Consider the following 15131-nt stretch of genomic DNA (forward strand, 5'->3'; position numbering starts at 1 on the left):
GGTGGCAGCCTTGTTACCCCAAATAGAACCTGCTTTTCAGGGTACAGTACCAGCTAGTTATAACTTTTGTTGGCTTAAATGTAAAGGACTGATTATTTTTTTTTCCTTTGCATCCATTGCACCTGGCATAGTACCCAAACCAGGGAATATTAAAGTTGTTTTCCCTTTAGTTAACCAGCCTATGCCACCTAATTCTCAAGTTAAGACCAAAGTAGGGAAGACAGCTTCTCAATGGTTCTCAATGGGCTGGGAGGAATTTCACCCCCATTCCTCATGGAATAATTTTGACAACTCCTAGTTGTCATAATTTGGGGAAGCAGTACTACAGGCATCTAGTGAGTAGAGGTTAGGGATACCACTAAATATCTTACAATGCACAAGGGAGCCCACACGACAAAGAATTGTACAGCCCAAAATGTCCATAGTGCCAAAAGTGAGTAACCCTGTGCCTAGCCTAACTGCTGACGTTAGGAAAACAGTAAGTTCAACATGGAGCTCTGCTCTTCCTAAAACAAGGTCAAAGCAAGCTAAAATGACAGGGAAAATTTTGTTCAGACTCCTCCAGACACAGATCCCATCAGAGGAAAATACAACTCATGCTGAAAGAACTTAGGAAAAAAAGTAACAGGGCTCAATAAGGGGAGAAGAATAAACTCTATGAAAATACTCGAGGGGCAGGAGGGAGAATACGGAATGTTCCCACCAAATGTGAAATAGGCCCAGTCAATGCATTTATTATACATGTTGAACAGCCCCTGAGACCCAAGGGCTCCCATACGAGGGTTTTTTTCCTTTTTCATTTTTGCATCAAACAGGTTCTTCCAAGAGCCTGCTCACAACGAAGACAAAAACAGAGGAATCCTCAATAAAATAAAACAGAAAAGGCTGAAGTCTACATATGAAAAACAAAGGTTAAAAAACTTACCAGACAAAAACCACACCAAACACTCATCCCATTTAATTTCCTGTTACATGCACTGAGGAAACTGAGAACATCAGGACCCAAGGCAACAATGCTCTGAGGTTCTAGCTCAGGCTCCCTCTACGTGACGGATTCATGCACGCACATTCACACATACCACTGACCCAGGCAGAACACAGGCATGCAGAGGTGGCCAGAGAACCATGGTGGGGAATGAGGGAAGTCAGGGTAGGATGGCTGGTCAAGGATGTGGTTTCAGTTGGCAACTGGGGGCCCAGAGAACCTTTCCGCTGCAGGCTAAGCAAGAGTCAAAATGAAAACAAAGACAGAACACAGGATAAACGTAGGGTGCTCAGAGAAGATGGGCTGGATGAAGAGGGAAGATGCAGGGGAAGTCCTGGGAAAGCAGCCTCCGAGGAGGAGGTTTTTCTTTATTGGGAACTCAGATAGGCAGAGGTCCTGTGACTCCAGTGATATACTGAGGCTGAGGGAACATGTCATACCATCACCTCTGCCTCCTACGCTCTCTCTCAAGGTAGAGGGAAACCACAAACGCCCACCCTCTAGCCCTCCCCATTGCCACTCTTAAGGACTTTTCCAAGTAACCCCCCCAAAAATACCCCCCCACACAAAGTTAAGCCCAACAAAGGGCCAAGCATAGAGAGGCTCAGTAACTCTTCTTGGTGGAACCAAAGCCAGAGAAGCCCATCACAGCTGCCATCTCATCATCCTCCTCAAATGTCAAGTCCTCCTCAGCCCTCCTTTTCTTCTCCTTCTGCTTCTCTTTCTTGTAGGCTTTGGCTTTTTCCTCCTAAGGGGGAAATCACTCAGAATTAGTTCAGATTTCTCAGCCAAACACTGTTGAAAGAACAGATGAGCTTCAAGATTCCTTTCTATTTTTAGGAGAAAACAGTTAAAGAGAAGTAACATTTCAAAAACAGACGAACAGCCACAGTAAAGAGTTTAAGGGACAAGAAAGAGAAGTTAGCCTGTGGAGAGCACTTCTCAATCCTATACTCTAGTTCATCTCTAGTTCTTGAACACGATAACAGAAGCAAAACCATACAGTAGCAACTAACATTCTGGGGAATGCAGTATATGCCAGGAACTAGTCTAAGTGCTTTAAGTATATTATATACTAAGATCTTCAATATGGGGAAACTGAGGCACAGGCAGTTTATATAACTTGCCCAAGAGTCACAGCCATTAAGTGGAGGAAACCGAATTCTGATTTAGCAAGCCTAGTTTCATGAGCCTCCTGGGGACCAGGAAGATTTAGTTAATCCCTCTTGTAGTAAAAAAGTATGGGGCCAGCCCTGTCTGGTTAGACTATCATCCTGATACGCCAAGGTTGTGGTTTTGCTCTCCATTCAGGGCACACACAAGAAGCAACCGATGAGTGCATAAATAAGTGGAACAACAACAGATCAAGGTTTCTCTCTCTTTCTCTCTCCCACCCTCCCACCATTCCTCTCTCTCTCCAAAAACATATACACTGCCCTGGCCAGTATGGCTCAATGGATCGAGCACCAGCCTGCGAACCAAAGGGTCACCAGTTTCATCTCCAGTCAGGGCACGTGCCTGGGTTACGGGCCAGGTCCCCAGTTGGGTGCCCACAAGAGGCAACCACACATTGATGTTTCCCTCTTTCTCCCTCCCTTCCCCTCTCTCTAAAAATAAATAAATAAAACCTTTCTTAAAAAATTTTAAAAAAAAAGAAAGAAAGAAAGGATGGCCCAGAGAATCCAGGAACCAAAGACAGGTTTAGAGCCATTTCCTTCAGCTCCTGAGAGTCCCAAACAAGGGCAATAAATGCTTTCCCTAATATACAGAAATTCAGAAAAGACTATTCTCTGGGATGGCAACTGAATGAGAAAGTCAGCCTCCCCCTGACCCATAACATAAAATTCCAAGCTTGGGGAAGGAGGAAGGAAGGACAGCAGAGTCTTACTTCTTCTCTGAGCTCCTTCATCCTTTCCTCAAAATCATAATCCTTCTGCTTCTCTTCCATCTTCTTCTTATTGACTTCAAAACGTTTCTTCACCTGATCCAAGGTAGAACGTTCCACACGCATAGACATGCCCAGGTTTCGCTGATCTGGGCAGGGTCAACAGTGAAGAAGGTAGGGTCATTACAATATCCTCAGCACCTCAAAAGTCTTTCCCTGACAATCTTTTTTGTGAAATTCTTTAAGTTTATTTGAGCCAAATCGATTACATATGCCAGGGAACATGATCTCAAATGCTCCTTGCTGACACTTTTTAAAAAACATCTCATAAAACATATAGCAAAAATAATTAAAGCTGATAAAAAAAACCTCTCTTGGCTTTACTTGTTCCCAGAGGCATCAGCCCCTGATAACGGGATACAAATGGCTCTAAACTTTCCTTACTGAACAGATGCATGTCAGCAGAGACAGCTTAGCCTAGACAACCACGGTTTGGGCTTGTTGAGAGGCTAGAAGAGTGTCTCACTTCACGGCCTCCAGAAACATTAGATAATGAAGTAAAGGATGGCCCGCGCTGAAGCACCTGAAGAATCCCCCCAAGCATTAAAAAGGGGCTCAACAGAAACCACCTTTCCGCCCACCCTCCACTCTAAAGCCTGACCCCAGCCCCAGTGACAAACTAACTGTAAGCCTTACGTTTCTTTCCGTTAATGTGATCCAGGAAGTTGATAGAATCCTTCACAACACAGTCACAGACATTGCAGTAATATCTAGCAAATAGAAAAAAACAGCACTTGAGTCAAATCTGCCTGTGCCCTAGCTGGGTAGCTCCGTGGTAAGAGTGTTGTCCTGATATGTCCAGGTTGTGGGTTCGATCCCTGGTAAGGCACATAGAATAATCAACCAATGAACACATAAAAAACTGGAAGAACAAATTGATGTTTCTCTCTCTATCCTTTCCTCTTTCTCTAAAACTAATAAATTTTTTTTTAAAACATCTGGTTGCAAGGATTGTACTGTTTTCAACCCAGAAACTCTTATTTTTAGGTAAAAAGTCTTTTTAGAAGGAAGCACTTCTCATTTCCACAAAACCTTAGCTCTTGGAAAACTGTGGTAACTAACCTCCAAGATGGCCCCACAATGATCCCTACCCTCCTAATATTTCTACCCGGTGCAGCCGCCCTCCTAATTTGTACCAAGGCTGGGCTAGGTGACCAACAGAATACGTCAAAAGTGATGCTATGTCACTTCCAAGATTATGTTATTTTAAAAACATAGTTTCTGTCTTAGTCTGTTCATGTGGACCACCGGCTCTGGGAAAGCCACTTGTTTTGTTGTGAGAAGAAAATGAAGAGGCCCACAGAACAAAGAACAGAGGCTGCCAAACCACAGCCACGTGACAAAGGTCGGAAGCAGATCCTCCAGCTCCACTTACACCTCAGATGAACACAAATCCAGCAGACACCTTGACTATACCTTTGTGAGAGATCCTGAGCCAATACGAACCAGGTGAGCCTTTCTAAGATTACCCACAGAAACTGTCAGCTATCTGTTGTTTTATGTAGCTAAATTTTGGGTTAATCTGTTGATTTACATAGCAATAGATTACTAATGTAGAGAGGAATGGCAACTGCGGGTTTACCAAGTAACTCAGAGAAGTGTCAATCTGCTATCTGTGTTGCCCTCCTGCTGGAAAATTTACCTCGACAAAAGAATGGGCAAAAGTATAAAGAGTTCTTATAGGACCCCTCCTTCTTACAGATTATAGTCTTGGTCTAGGAAGGAAGTGCACAACCAGGTAATCCATAACAACTACTGCCTTTACAGTCAGTCTGGAACCTCAACACCTTTATTCATCATTAATAGCTCCTAGGTGCCATTCTAGCTCCACCCAATTTCTTCTCTAGAAATCTCTGCAGTGGTCCTTTCCTTCTGGCAGGAGAACAAGTTATCCCTTTTCACATGTTAAGAGATAGCCCTGGCTGCTGTGGCTCAGTGGATTGAGCAGCAGACTGTAAAGCAAAGCGTCTTCAGTTTGATTCCCAGTCAGGGCACATGCCTGGGTTGTGGGCCAGGTCCCTGGTGCAGGGCGCACAAGAGGCAACCACACACTGATGTTTCTGCCCCTCTCTTTCTCCCTCCCTCTCCCTCTAAAAATAAATAATTAAAATCTGGGAAAAAAAAAGTAGTTACAATGCTAATATGAAGAAGCCTAAAAAGTGACCCCTCCTAAAGATATTAATAATGTTAACCTGAGATCTTGGGAAACAAACAAACAAACAAAAAGATAAATCTGAGGATGGAATTACAGGCAACAAGGTTATCCTGGTGCCAGGAACCCTTCTCAACACTTCCTAAAATCAACACAGTTTATTAGACCTACTCCTGGCTACCATGCTACAGTGAAAGATGAAAAGCCACTCACCCTCCCATCTCAGATTGTGGGGTGGTCTTGGTAATGACGATGGTCTTCCCAAGCTTAGATTCCAGGTCCACCTTGTAGTCCCTATGTCGGAGAAGCTCCCGCTTGACTGGCTGCACTGGTTTTCCTGAAATATAATAAGGAAGGAAGTCCCTTCAGTATTGCAGTTCCTTAATTAGAGAGGAAAAGAGAGGAATGAAACCCAAAATCCAAAGGTTTACTCTCATTTCTTTTTTGAAACCTGAAGCAAAGGTACTTCTATCAGCAGACAGAGAGAATCTGAACAAGAAAAATGATAATCCATAACTCACTATAGCTTTTCTCCACTTTAACACCAACAAGTCTAAAAGTAATGTGTTTCTATTTACTGACTAACTGAATTGAAGGGAGATGTTCTGAATTTTCTCAAAAAGCAACCTTTTAAAAGAAAAGCAAGGACGCCCAATGATACAGAATCCCAAACATAACACACAATGGAATCTGAGGGCTGGGGAAATTTTTAAACAGTGGACCAACATTTAGGAATTACCTATTATGTGCCAAACACTAGTATTATATAAGTTACATAAAAACAAAACAAGTTAGTGTGTGCGAGGTGACGTGGAAGTGGAAGAAGAATGTACAAGTTTGAAAACATGAAGAAATCAAATATTCTTCTATAGTGTAATCTCTACCTAAGAGGTGCACCAACTCCCTGACTCTGTTCCAGGCACAGAGAACAGCACTACTAAGCACTAGCAGAAACAATCACACCTCCCCTGGCCTGCACCCGTGCTCTTCTCAGACTATAGGAAAGGTTTCGATTGGGCCAGGAATGTTCTTCTCTCCCTCAAGTAATTTCAAGAGAAGGGGCGGGGGGTGGTCTTCAGTAACAGTAACGCACAGCAGCAAATCTCTTGATCTCTCTGTCACTACTAAGGAACCCACTCTCCTCTCTGTACTTCAGGGAAGTCCTAAAATGAGCCAAGCAAGGGGAGGGCAAAGAAACACAGGACAACAGAGCTGGAAAGCACCTCAGAACCACATCAGTTCATCTCTTCGCCCACATTTCATCTGGTTATAAAAAAGAAAAAAAATTGGAGCACCAGGAAAGCAGCGCTCTGCCAGACGGTAGGAGAGCAGTGCATTTCACTCCCCATCGGCTCTCCAGCCACTGCATCGCCTCTACGATAACCCTTGGCCTTTGAGGGAGCAGGCACCCACCATCCTTCTTTTCTCTCTCTTCCGTGAGCCTCTTCTCAGCGAGCTTCTCATATTCATCTTTGTCCCACTTTCGGCGAAAGTCCAAGTTTTTTGTCTGTGGAGAGAAAAAGCCCACAGGATTCGTCGCTAATCGTGTCCGATCTCTAAGAAAACCACGTCATCGCTAGCAAAGCGGCGGCGGCCCCGGGACCTGTCCTGAGCGAAGCCTCTCCGGACCGCACCAGGAGGCTGAGGTGGCCTCAGGACCCCAACCCGAGAGACCTCCGCGATCCCACTGACCCTTCGCCAGGGCGTTACGGAGGAGTTCTTGAACCCGGGCCACAGAATCGCAAGGAGGTGTCAGGAAGCCTATCTGGTGCAGGACACGAGGCGCTGAGAAACTATCCCTTGCCGTCCACCCCCTTCAATCCTCCTCCTATACACAACACCTACCCCGCTGCCCGACGCCATCTTCACCGCGAAGTGAATGAGAAGCCGGAAAATGCCGTAAAAAGCGACCTTAGGCCGTAAGGCAACCTTGCCCTCCAATAAGCTTAGAGTCTCGTGTTGTGAAAGAGCTAAAGACTGGAGGGCTTCTGAAAACAGACTTGTCGGCCCCGCCTAGGCTCCAAGGAAATGGCGCATGCGCAGGGATACAATGAAGCAACACGGAAGTAAGGGCTACTGCAAGGGGTTTTTTTGCTCTGGCCTTCAAAACAGCCACCGAAGGGCTGTTCAACTCATCTATTTTACAAACGAGAAAACTGAGGACCAGTGCCCTTTAGTCTACTTAACTTGGCGTACCTTGCCAAGAGTTCTAAACGTTAAGGCTGAAGAGCTGTTATAAGGGCTATAGATACCCTGATTACTAGAATGCACTAAAGATATACTCCCCTTTCCCCCAACACCTAAGTGTTTGCAAAGGCTGCAAGCCTTCCCAACGCACACGTGGAGCCGCTTTTTGCACTTTGTCTTCAAGCAACGCTATCAGCCTATGGTTAACTCATTTTTCCGTCATCTGAGGATTATAGTCAATCTATGGGACACAATTTAATTAACATTGGATTTGGGAAGGCCAGTTATCAGCAACATTCTAGGGTGAAGAGCTCTGGCAGATGGCTCACTGTATGTTGATTTAGTGACAGGAATGAATCCCCAGGTTGGGGGAGGGCCAAGGGTGCGGGAAGGAACTGTGGCTGCTCTCTTCACTGATGGGGAGCATCACCTCAGGGAGGTTACGCCATGCTCAAGATTAGAATTTCTTCAGTGTACACTCAAGCATTTTCTGTGGCCTATGCAAACCAACCCCCTTGATAACAAACTACCCAAATTATTACATTAAATATTTTATTGAATATATTATCTGCCCACTTCTGGAACAGCCACCTCCATGGCAGGACATGAAATAGAGTAGTGATTCTAGCACAGAAAATGGTCTCCAAAATCTTGAAAGATCAGATCTCCATCTTGTCAGGTCACCCATGAAGTTCAATATTCAAGATTATGAAACAGCCTCACCCTGCTATCGTTAATAGTGGATGGGCTAGAGAGATGCCACATCAATATAGGCACTGCTATACCCTGGAATAGCATCTCTGTCCTCAAACAAAGCAGAGAGCAGCCATCACCCTGCCTTGCTGTCTCCCAAAAACTTAGGCCAACAGCAGGCTGTGGACAAATTCTCAGAATCTGCTTCAGAAGCCACAGTGGAAGGCTAAGTATCTGACTTCTGATCCCAGTGGTTCAGACTCCTCTCAGCCTGAGGTGACTCTCCCAGAGCCTTGCTCACAGCAAACATCTTAGGCACCTCCTGGCAGCATTCAATGGCCCATGAAATCTGCCTCTGCAGTTAGAGCATGTCTCTTTCACATACCAGCCATCTGCGCCCATGCAGAATAGCTGCTCATAATAGCCCAGGAGTCCTCGGGCCTTCGACAGTTCTGTACCCAGGAAGGATGGAGGAGGCAGAGGCAGAGGCACATGTCATCCATCCTGGCCAGCAGTTGTGAAGTCCATCAGGAACTCAGTCCTAGATGAAACATTTCTATGAAGAGCAGCAGATGGCAATCAGGAAAGGATCAAGACTAGAACAGTCGCTTCTGAATTTCAGCCACAAGATTTTCCCGTCTAATGGTCACCTGAAACATAACAGAACCCTCATATGACAAACTAGAGAGTGATACTAGCTCCTTAGGTATTGCTTACCCAGATTTATTTTACTCTGTATCGCTCCCACTACTCATGGAACGAGAAGGGAGCAGTGTGGGCTTCAAGCTTACCTGGAGAATGTATGTCCTCAAGACTAAAGGGATTCAAATGCCTGATCTATGTTTATTTTGTTAATTAGTCTCAAAATACCAATTGAAATTTCATCTGTCCTTCTGCCCACGCAACCAGTATCATTGGCCACAATGGTTGCCTGGGATGGGTCTTCATTCACCTCCATCACCATTAATCCTGGAGGTATTCCCTCAGCCAGAAACATATTTCTTAAAGAATCTAAAAAAAGGCAGAAAGACTTGGTTCCTTCTACTTTTGCCTGCCCCACTCACCTCCTCCCTGCTGGCCACTGAACGGAGCTTGATGACCCCTTCCTTCAGTTCTTGCTCACCAATAATGACTACCAGCGGAATGCCCATGTCCTCACAGTAGTGCAGTTGCGTTAGTAATTTAGGGTTGTTCTTATACAGCAGCTCTGCCTGAAGAGAATGAAGGCAGAGTAGGGGATTTAGAAGTGACCACATCACTCCAGCCCCAGGAATGAGCATTTCCAAAGAAATAAGTAGCAAGACCTCCTACCCAAAGAAGACACACTAGTGAAGACTCAACAGATCCTGAGCTCCACCCTAGGCATCAAGTAGAATAGGCCTGTTGCCCAAATTCCACATACACGTAGACGGTTTGGATAATACCTTGATCCCAGCATCCCAAAGCTCTGCAATTAGCTTCAACCGTTCTTGGAGGAAGTTTTTCTGTGGAGTAGCCACAAACACTTGGGTCTCTGTGGTCCGTATCTTCTCACCAGAAGTCTGATAAAAGACAGAGGTAAAATAAAAAGAGAGAAGTAAAATAAAAACTCCAAAAAACGGGAAAAAAAGAATCATCAGAAAAAACAGTGTAACTGCTCCTCCAGAAACATGAGAATTTTTAGGCCTCCGGCTCCGCTCCACCCCCACCTAGGACCTACCTTCATCCTCTGCTCCACAATGGAGAAGATTCGCTCTACCCCAATGCTGAGCCCCACGCACGGCACCTTGTGGCCCTTAGGGTTAAACATGCCCACGAGCTCATCGTAGCGCCCACCGGCAGCCACGCTGCCCACATTCAGGGGCTCTTCCTCAGCCTCAGCTGGGGTCTGTAGCAGCACTGCTTCATAGATCACTCCTGTGTAGTAGTCCAGGCCCCGAGCCAGGCTTAGATCAAAGGAGATCTGTGGGAACAAGGCGACAGTCAGTATCAGATAAGACTCAGGACCCTGAGAAACCCAGAGCACAGCAAGAGGTCCACACCAACTCAGCCTACCTTCTCTGCAATTCCAAATAAAGTCAGATATTCATAGAGCAGCTTCAGGTCCCCCAGGCCCTCTAGGGCCTGCTTGCTCTGAGACAGCCTGGGATCCTGGAACATCTGCTCTACCAACGACACCCCACCTAGGAGACATGTAAGGAAAAGTAAAGTCTGTGCTATTCACCCAGATGTTTCATCCAAGTTTATCTCTAGTGTATCCAAGCTAGTCCTCCCCATTTTCTTTAAAAAAAAATATATATATATACAGATCTTATATGACCAGAGTAGCCTCTAAAGTGCAAAGTGCCAAGTAGTCTCCTCCGTTGACTCTACCTTTGCCATCTGAAGATATAAGGTAGTTGCAAGAAGTAAAAGGGGAAATAAATTCAGGCCCTGGAGCTTAGCACATCTGGAGCTTCGAAAGGCACTGCTTCAGATACATAAAGTTGTACCCATATCGCCACCATTCTGATTATACCATATAGCTTTGAAACTGGTTCTTACCATGACACTGGACATAATCCCCAATTCGATCAGCCACTGCAGGAGCCAGGCCTTTCTGTGCCACCATCTCATGTCTCACATCTTTCCAAGGTATCTGCACAAATACTCAAACATCAGCCCAGTGCCATGATCCTTCCTTCTCTCACTGGAAAAGGACATCTCACTTTCATTCAGTATGTATGTCAGGAGTAGGTAATGCTAACCTCAGCAAAGTCAGAGGCAGTTTAGGAAATCCAGTCACAATCCCCACTGCACAGCAAGACTTGGGTCTTGCTTCAGAATATCTCCCTGCCTTCCTCACTTCCAGCCTCCCTCTCCTTATTTTTCTCTAGAGGGACAGATCTGAGAGCAGGGCAGCAACTCTGATAAGGTCTACTGAAGCATGTCTTCTTTCTTACCTTGTCCAGTTTGTCTATGGAAGAGCAGATGGCATGGAACTTGCTTTCTGGAACACCACAGACGGCAAACATCCCATCCAAAATCCGCCGGTCATTGACCTGTAAACTCAATGGCAGTAACCAAGTGCCTTGTCAATGCCCTTTCTCTCAAAACAATGACAGTCCCTACTCTCCTGAATCATAAAAGAGATAGAAAGGAAATTTCTCAGGATGACTATATAGATACATATGAAATGCAGCAGCTGTGCTGAGAAAGTCTGAGAGTTGCAGGCTTGAAGGCTGGGTACATGCCAGGAACTAGTCTAAGTGTTTTAAGAATATTATATACTAAGATCTCCAATATGGGGAAACTGAGGCACAGGCAGTTTATATGATTTGCCCAAGATTCACAGCCAGTAAGTGGAGGAAACAGAATTCTGATTAAGCAAACCTAATTCCATGAGCTTCTTGGGGACCAGGAACATTTAGTTAATCCCTCCTGTAGTAAAAAAAGTACAGCCCAGCCCTAGTCAGGTAGCTCAGTTGGATGGAGCATCATCCTGATATACCAAGGTTATGGATTCGATCTCCATTTCAGGACAGCATGAGGCCAAATGCAGACTTGCCCCCTCAGTCTCCGTCCCGATCTCACCTTAATGAGAAAGTCCCCCAGCTGCAATCCACTTAGGATTTCACAGATGATCTTCAAACACTCTGCATCAGGGATCATAGGGTCAAAATGACCAGCAATGTCAAAATCCTACAGCAAAGAAAGAGACAGGGGGGGAAAAAAAAAGTCACCCCTGAGCAGCCAGGTCCCAGGTTGCAGTCCCCAGAACTATCAAACCATGCTGTCCCCTTCAGGTCACTTACGCATTGGCAGAACTCCCTGTAGCGGCCTTGGACTCTGGTTGGGCTCTCCCGCCGCCACACCTTTCCAACATGGTAGCGTTTCATCTTCTTCAGTTTATTCATGGCCATATAACGCGCAAAAGGGACCTCACAGAAATAGGTTAAAGAGAAAGGACACTGCATCCAAAGCTTAGGCCCCGCGTAAGGACATTAGAGTAGACTAGGCCTTTATCAATTGGATCTCATCCCCTAGGATGAGAAGCAGCAGCTTCTGTACCTTGTTTCCCCCACCCCCAAGGCCTAGCAGTCCTTGGCATTCAATATATGAGGTGGGCAAAAGTAGGTTTACAGTTGTGAGTGCATGCAGTGTATTCTTGCATTATTACTTATTAATTATTGTATTATTTATTTGTATTACAACAGTAAACCCACTTTTTTTCCCACCTCAGTATATTGAATAGTGTCAAATGAAAGAATCCCGCCTAACAAAACTACAAGTTCAGTAGAAAGCAAGGGAAGCAGAGATAGAAATGATCCAAGAACTTCAAGTCTGGGCCATTCCCTCTCATTCGGATCCATGCTCAACCATCTCAAAACAGTCAAGCTTCAGGACCTCGATTTGCTTACAACTTCCATGTCAAATTTCATAAAGCACAGGTCACAGACCGTCTGCATCTTAATTACCCAGGTGCCTGCTAGAAATGCAGACTGCTGAACCCCACTCCAGCTACAGAATTAGGCATATGGGCATGGGGACCAGAAATCTGTGTTTCTGCAAGTTTCCCCAAGGGATTCTGATACACATTAAAGTTAAATGCCAGTGCTCCGGGCCAAGCTCTGCTGGCAGAATTGCCTTCTGGAAGAAACTGGGAGTGAACCCTGCTGCCAATTGACCGATAGGGTCCCAGAGGCACTCTTATCCCTTTTGTCAGACCAAGCCCTCTCGTTTGAAAAGAGGTAAGTCAGGCTTCGGCACTCAGAAGGATACAGTAAGGTCATAGCGCAGGGACAACAGCTCTCCACCCTGATCCTTCAAATCGTAGATAAGCCCCGAGTCCTCTCCATACTTCTCAGTGAGCATTTCCTGCAGGGGTCAAACAGAAAATGCCACATTTCAAAGGAGGACTCCAGAACACGGGCTAGAAGGCCTTTGGGAAACTGAAGGCAGGTGAAAAAATGGAGTTCCGGCACTTTTTCTCCACTTACCTTTAGCTCAAATGCTGGAGTATCCAACCCCTTTGCTCCATGACGTTTAAAGCAGCTAACAATTGTATCAAGTATTTTCTCCCTCACAACCATCTGCTGGGGACTAAAATCTCTAGTGCCCTAAAAACCAAAAGCAGCCATGGTGAAACAGACAAAAAACAAGTCTATTTACGACAAAGAGTTAAACTACATCTGTAATCTAAGGTGTGGAGTTGAAATCTCTTTGAGTTCAGATAACTCTAAGGGCCAGTACCTCGACAACAGTGAGGACTTTTTTTTTTTTTCATCTAAAGGGACATTCAAAAGGGTCAAGAAAAGACAAGCAAAACAGAGGTCAGTCCTATAATGGAAGAGGGTGGGGCAAAGCAAATTACCTTTGGGGTCTTGATAATCAAATTTGATTTCTCTTGACATGGTTTCAGTTGGGATGTCAACACTGCCTCTGCAACCTGGTAGGAGAACGAGTGTGAAATGTGGCCCCTCTCAAGACTGGCCAGACTGCCCTGGCGGCTGTAGCTCAGTGGATTGAGCACCGGCCTGCAAACCAAAGGGTCACCAGTTCAATTCCCAGTCAGGGCACATGCCAGGGTTGCAGGCTGGATCCCCAGTAGGGGGCACACGAGAGGCAACCACACATTGATGTTTCTCTCCCTCCCTTCCCCTCTTCCACTCTGTCTTAAAAAAAAACAACAACAACAAAACTGGCCAGTCCTGTGGTATCTCTGGCCCTGTGGACCACCAACCTGCAAAGAGCTTTGGTCCTGAGCAAAAGGAAGCCTGAACACTATTGTATCTATCCCAGTCTCAGCCCCACTCCAAAAACCCATGTTGTATCCACAATATATATGTAATAAAATACAAGCTTTGTCTGAAAAAGTTTAAGTAACTGAGAACATTGAAGGCAAAGAACAACCCACTGCTACCACCACCAACCATCTAGGGGCAGGAATTAGTATGATCTTTTCCAGGTTTCAGTTCCTATTCAAAGAGTTAAAATAAGAATTTTTAATAAGGTAGCAATGATCACTAAGCTTGGAGACAAGGGACAAAGTAATTTGAAGACAGAAGAGAGCCAGCCCATGGACGACAGAAGAGAGCCAGACCATGGACACAGAACATGCTTTAGAATGAATAGGAATGGATTTCCTAATTGAACTAAAAAACCAGACTGATAGGATGCTATAACTGAAAATTGGTAACAAAAGAGCTAAGCCCTGTTGTTCATGATGGGATAAAGCATCTGCTATAAAAACAAGAGGGTCTTTCCTAATGTAAAACAGAATCAGTGACTTTACTTATTATCAGGAGGCTGTATGCCCTTCCAGAAACATAGAGGGTGTGGTAGTCCTATACTTTGGTTATAGGACTGTCTCCTCCAAATGTAGGCAGTTCAAGTCCACAATCCCTTCTCTGCAATTCCAAAATCCAAAAATCTCTGAAAACCGAAAATGGTGTGGATTTTTTTTTATTTTTTACTCATTTTGAGATAAATTTGAATGTGAACTAGTTATGGTTGTTAATCATCTCAGTGGGAATATTCATATATTTTGCTTAAGAAATTCTAATATGTTTGACCTCAACAGGTTCCCATAAGGAACAGTGAACCTATATTAAAGTGCTTCCCTTAATGCATATCCATAGGTAAATCATTTGACTTTGCAGTCTCCGTTTTCTCAACTGTAAATGGAAATAATATTCCCAGCCTCTCAGGATTGTTATGAGGGTTAAATGACAAAGCCTCTAAAACGCTTAGCTCAGGACATGGTGGGCACTCAGTAAAAAACCAATTCTACTGCTACTCGAGAACACGTCGTGAGTTCATGCTTTCAGATCTGGAGATCCTGCCCTGGCAGAAAGGAGTTATCTCAGGCTGGCTCACCTGGCTGTGAGAATGGACGGCCCGGATGCACACAAGGGGAGGCCGCAGGAGCTGGCCAAACAGCGCAGCGCAGACCCTCCCATGCAGAAGTCCGAGCTGGGGCATCGTGCGGCAGGAGGCCGGCTTTCCAGAACAGCAGACGAAAGACCTAGGAACGAGGCCGGTCGGACCCCAGGAACGGTGCACAGCGTTGCAGAGGCAAAGCCCGAACTCTAGGGAAACAGATGAGCGATCTCAAATCCCGCAAGGTGAGTCCCGTCCCCTCAGATTCCCTCTCAGTTTAAGCACTTCCGGTAGGAGCGGGAAGTTGTTGTTGTGCTCTCTGGAGGCTC

The 15131-nt window shown here is 45.3% G+C and overlaps 2 protein-coding genes across 3 annotated transcripts; both read right to left on the reverse strand.

Annotated features, from left to right (window-relative positions):
* Positions 1 to 721: 721 nt before the first annotated feature.
* Positions 722 to 7027, reverse strand: ZMAT2 (zinc finger matrin-type 2). The gene is made up of 6 exons (XM_054567954.1): positions 6928 to 7027; positions 6496 to 6589; positions 5296 to 5419; positions 3567 to 3640; positions 2874 to 3019; positions 722 to 1733 (listed from the first exon to the last, which is right to left on the reverse strand). The coding sequence occupies exons 1-6, from the start codon at positions 6943 to 6945 to the stop codon at positions 1590 to 1592; spliced, it is 600 nt and encodes a 199-aa protein (XP_054423929.1). The 5' UTR covers positions 6946 to 7027; the 3' UTR covers positions 722 to 1589.
* Positions 7028 to 7804: 777 nt separating this feature from the next.
* Positions 7805 to 15081, reverse strand: HARS2 (histidyl-tRNA synthetase 2, mitochondrial). 2 transcript variants are annotated; one of them, XM_054568330.1, is made up of 13 exons: positions 14800 to 15081; positions 13295 to 13369; positions 12921 to 13040; positions 12703 to 12798; positions 11736 to 11861; positions 11515 to 11622; positions 10884 to 10982; positions 10486 to 10579; positions 9997 to 10124; positions 9662 to 9904; positions 9387 to 9503; positions 9027 to 9173; positions 7805 to 8503 (listed from the first exon to the last, which is right to left on the reverse strand). In XM_054568330.1, exons 1-13 carry the CDS (start codon positions 14902 to 14904, stop codon positions 8498 to 8500), a joined length of 1464 nt encoding a protein of 487 aa, XP_054424305.1. In that variant the 5' UTR covers positions 14905 to 15081; the 3' UTR covers positions 7805 to 8497. The 2 variants fall into 2 exon arrangements, with proteins under 2 accessions (XP_054424305.1, XP_054424304.1); XM_054568329.1 differs by having other exon boundaries at positions 7805 to 8612.
* Positions 15082 to 15131: the final 50 nt, after the last annotated feature.

The sequence above is a fragment of the Pteronotus mesoamericanus genome, unplaced genomic scaffold (genome assembly GCF_021234165.1).
Source record: "Pteronotus mesoamericanus isolate MK-2021 breed Mesoamerican mustached bat unplaced genomic scaffold, CSHL_Meso_final contig_2, whole genome shotgun sequence".
In the NCBI taxonomy this organism is placed as follows: Eukaryota; Metazoa; Chordata; class Mammalia; order Chiroptera; family Mormoopidae; genus Pteronotus; species Pteronotus mesoamericanus.

What these genes read in the sequence shown, in the direction of transcription:
- ZMAT2 (XM_054567954.1), bottom strand. An exon ending in CCACAATCTGAGATGGGAGG is followed by an intron (nt 3,641 to 5,295) that starts GTGAGTGGCTTT and finishes TCTATTTGCTAG; the next exon opens with ATATTACTGCAATGTCTGTG. An exon ending in TCACATTAACGGAAAGAAAC is followed by an intron (nt 3,020 to 3,566) that starts GTAAGGCTTACA and finishes GACCCTGCCCAG; the next exon opens with ATCAGCGAAACCTGGGCATG.
- HARS2 (XM_054568329.1), bottom strand. Translation starts at nt 14,904, where the DNA reads ATGCCCCAGCTCGGACTTCTGCATGGGAGGGTCTGCGCTGCGCTGTTT. An exon ending in TGGGGGACTTTCTCATTAAG is followed by an intron (nt 10,983 to 11,514) that starts GTGAGATCGGGA and finishes TTGAGTTTACAG; the next exon opens with GTCAATGACCGGCGGATTTT. An exon ending in CCATAGACAAACTGGACAAG is followed by an intron (nt 10,580 to 10,883) that starts GTAAGAAAGAAG and finishes GTATTTGTGCAG; the next exon opens with ATACCTTGGAAAGATGTGAG.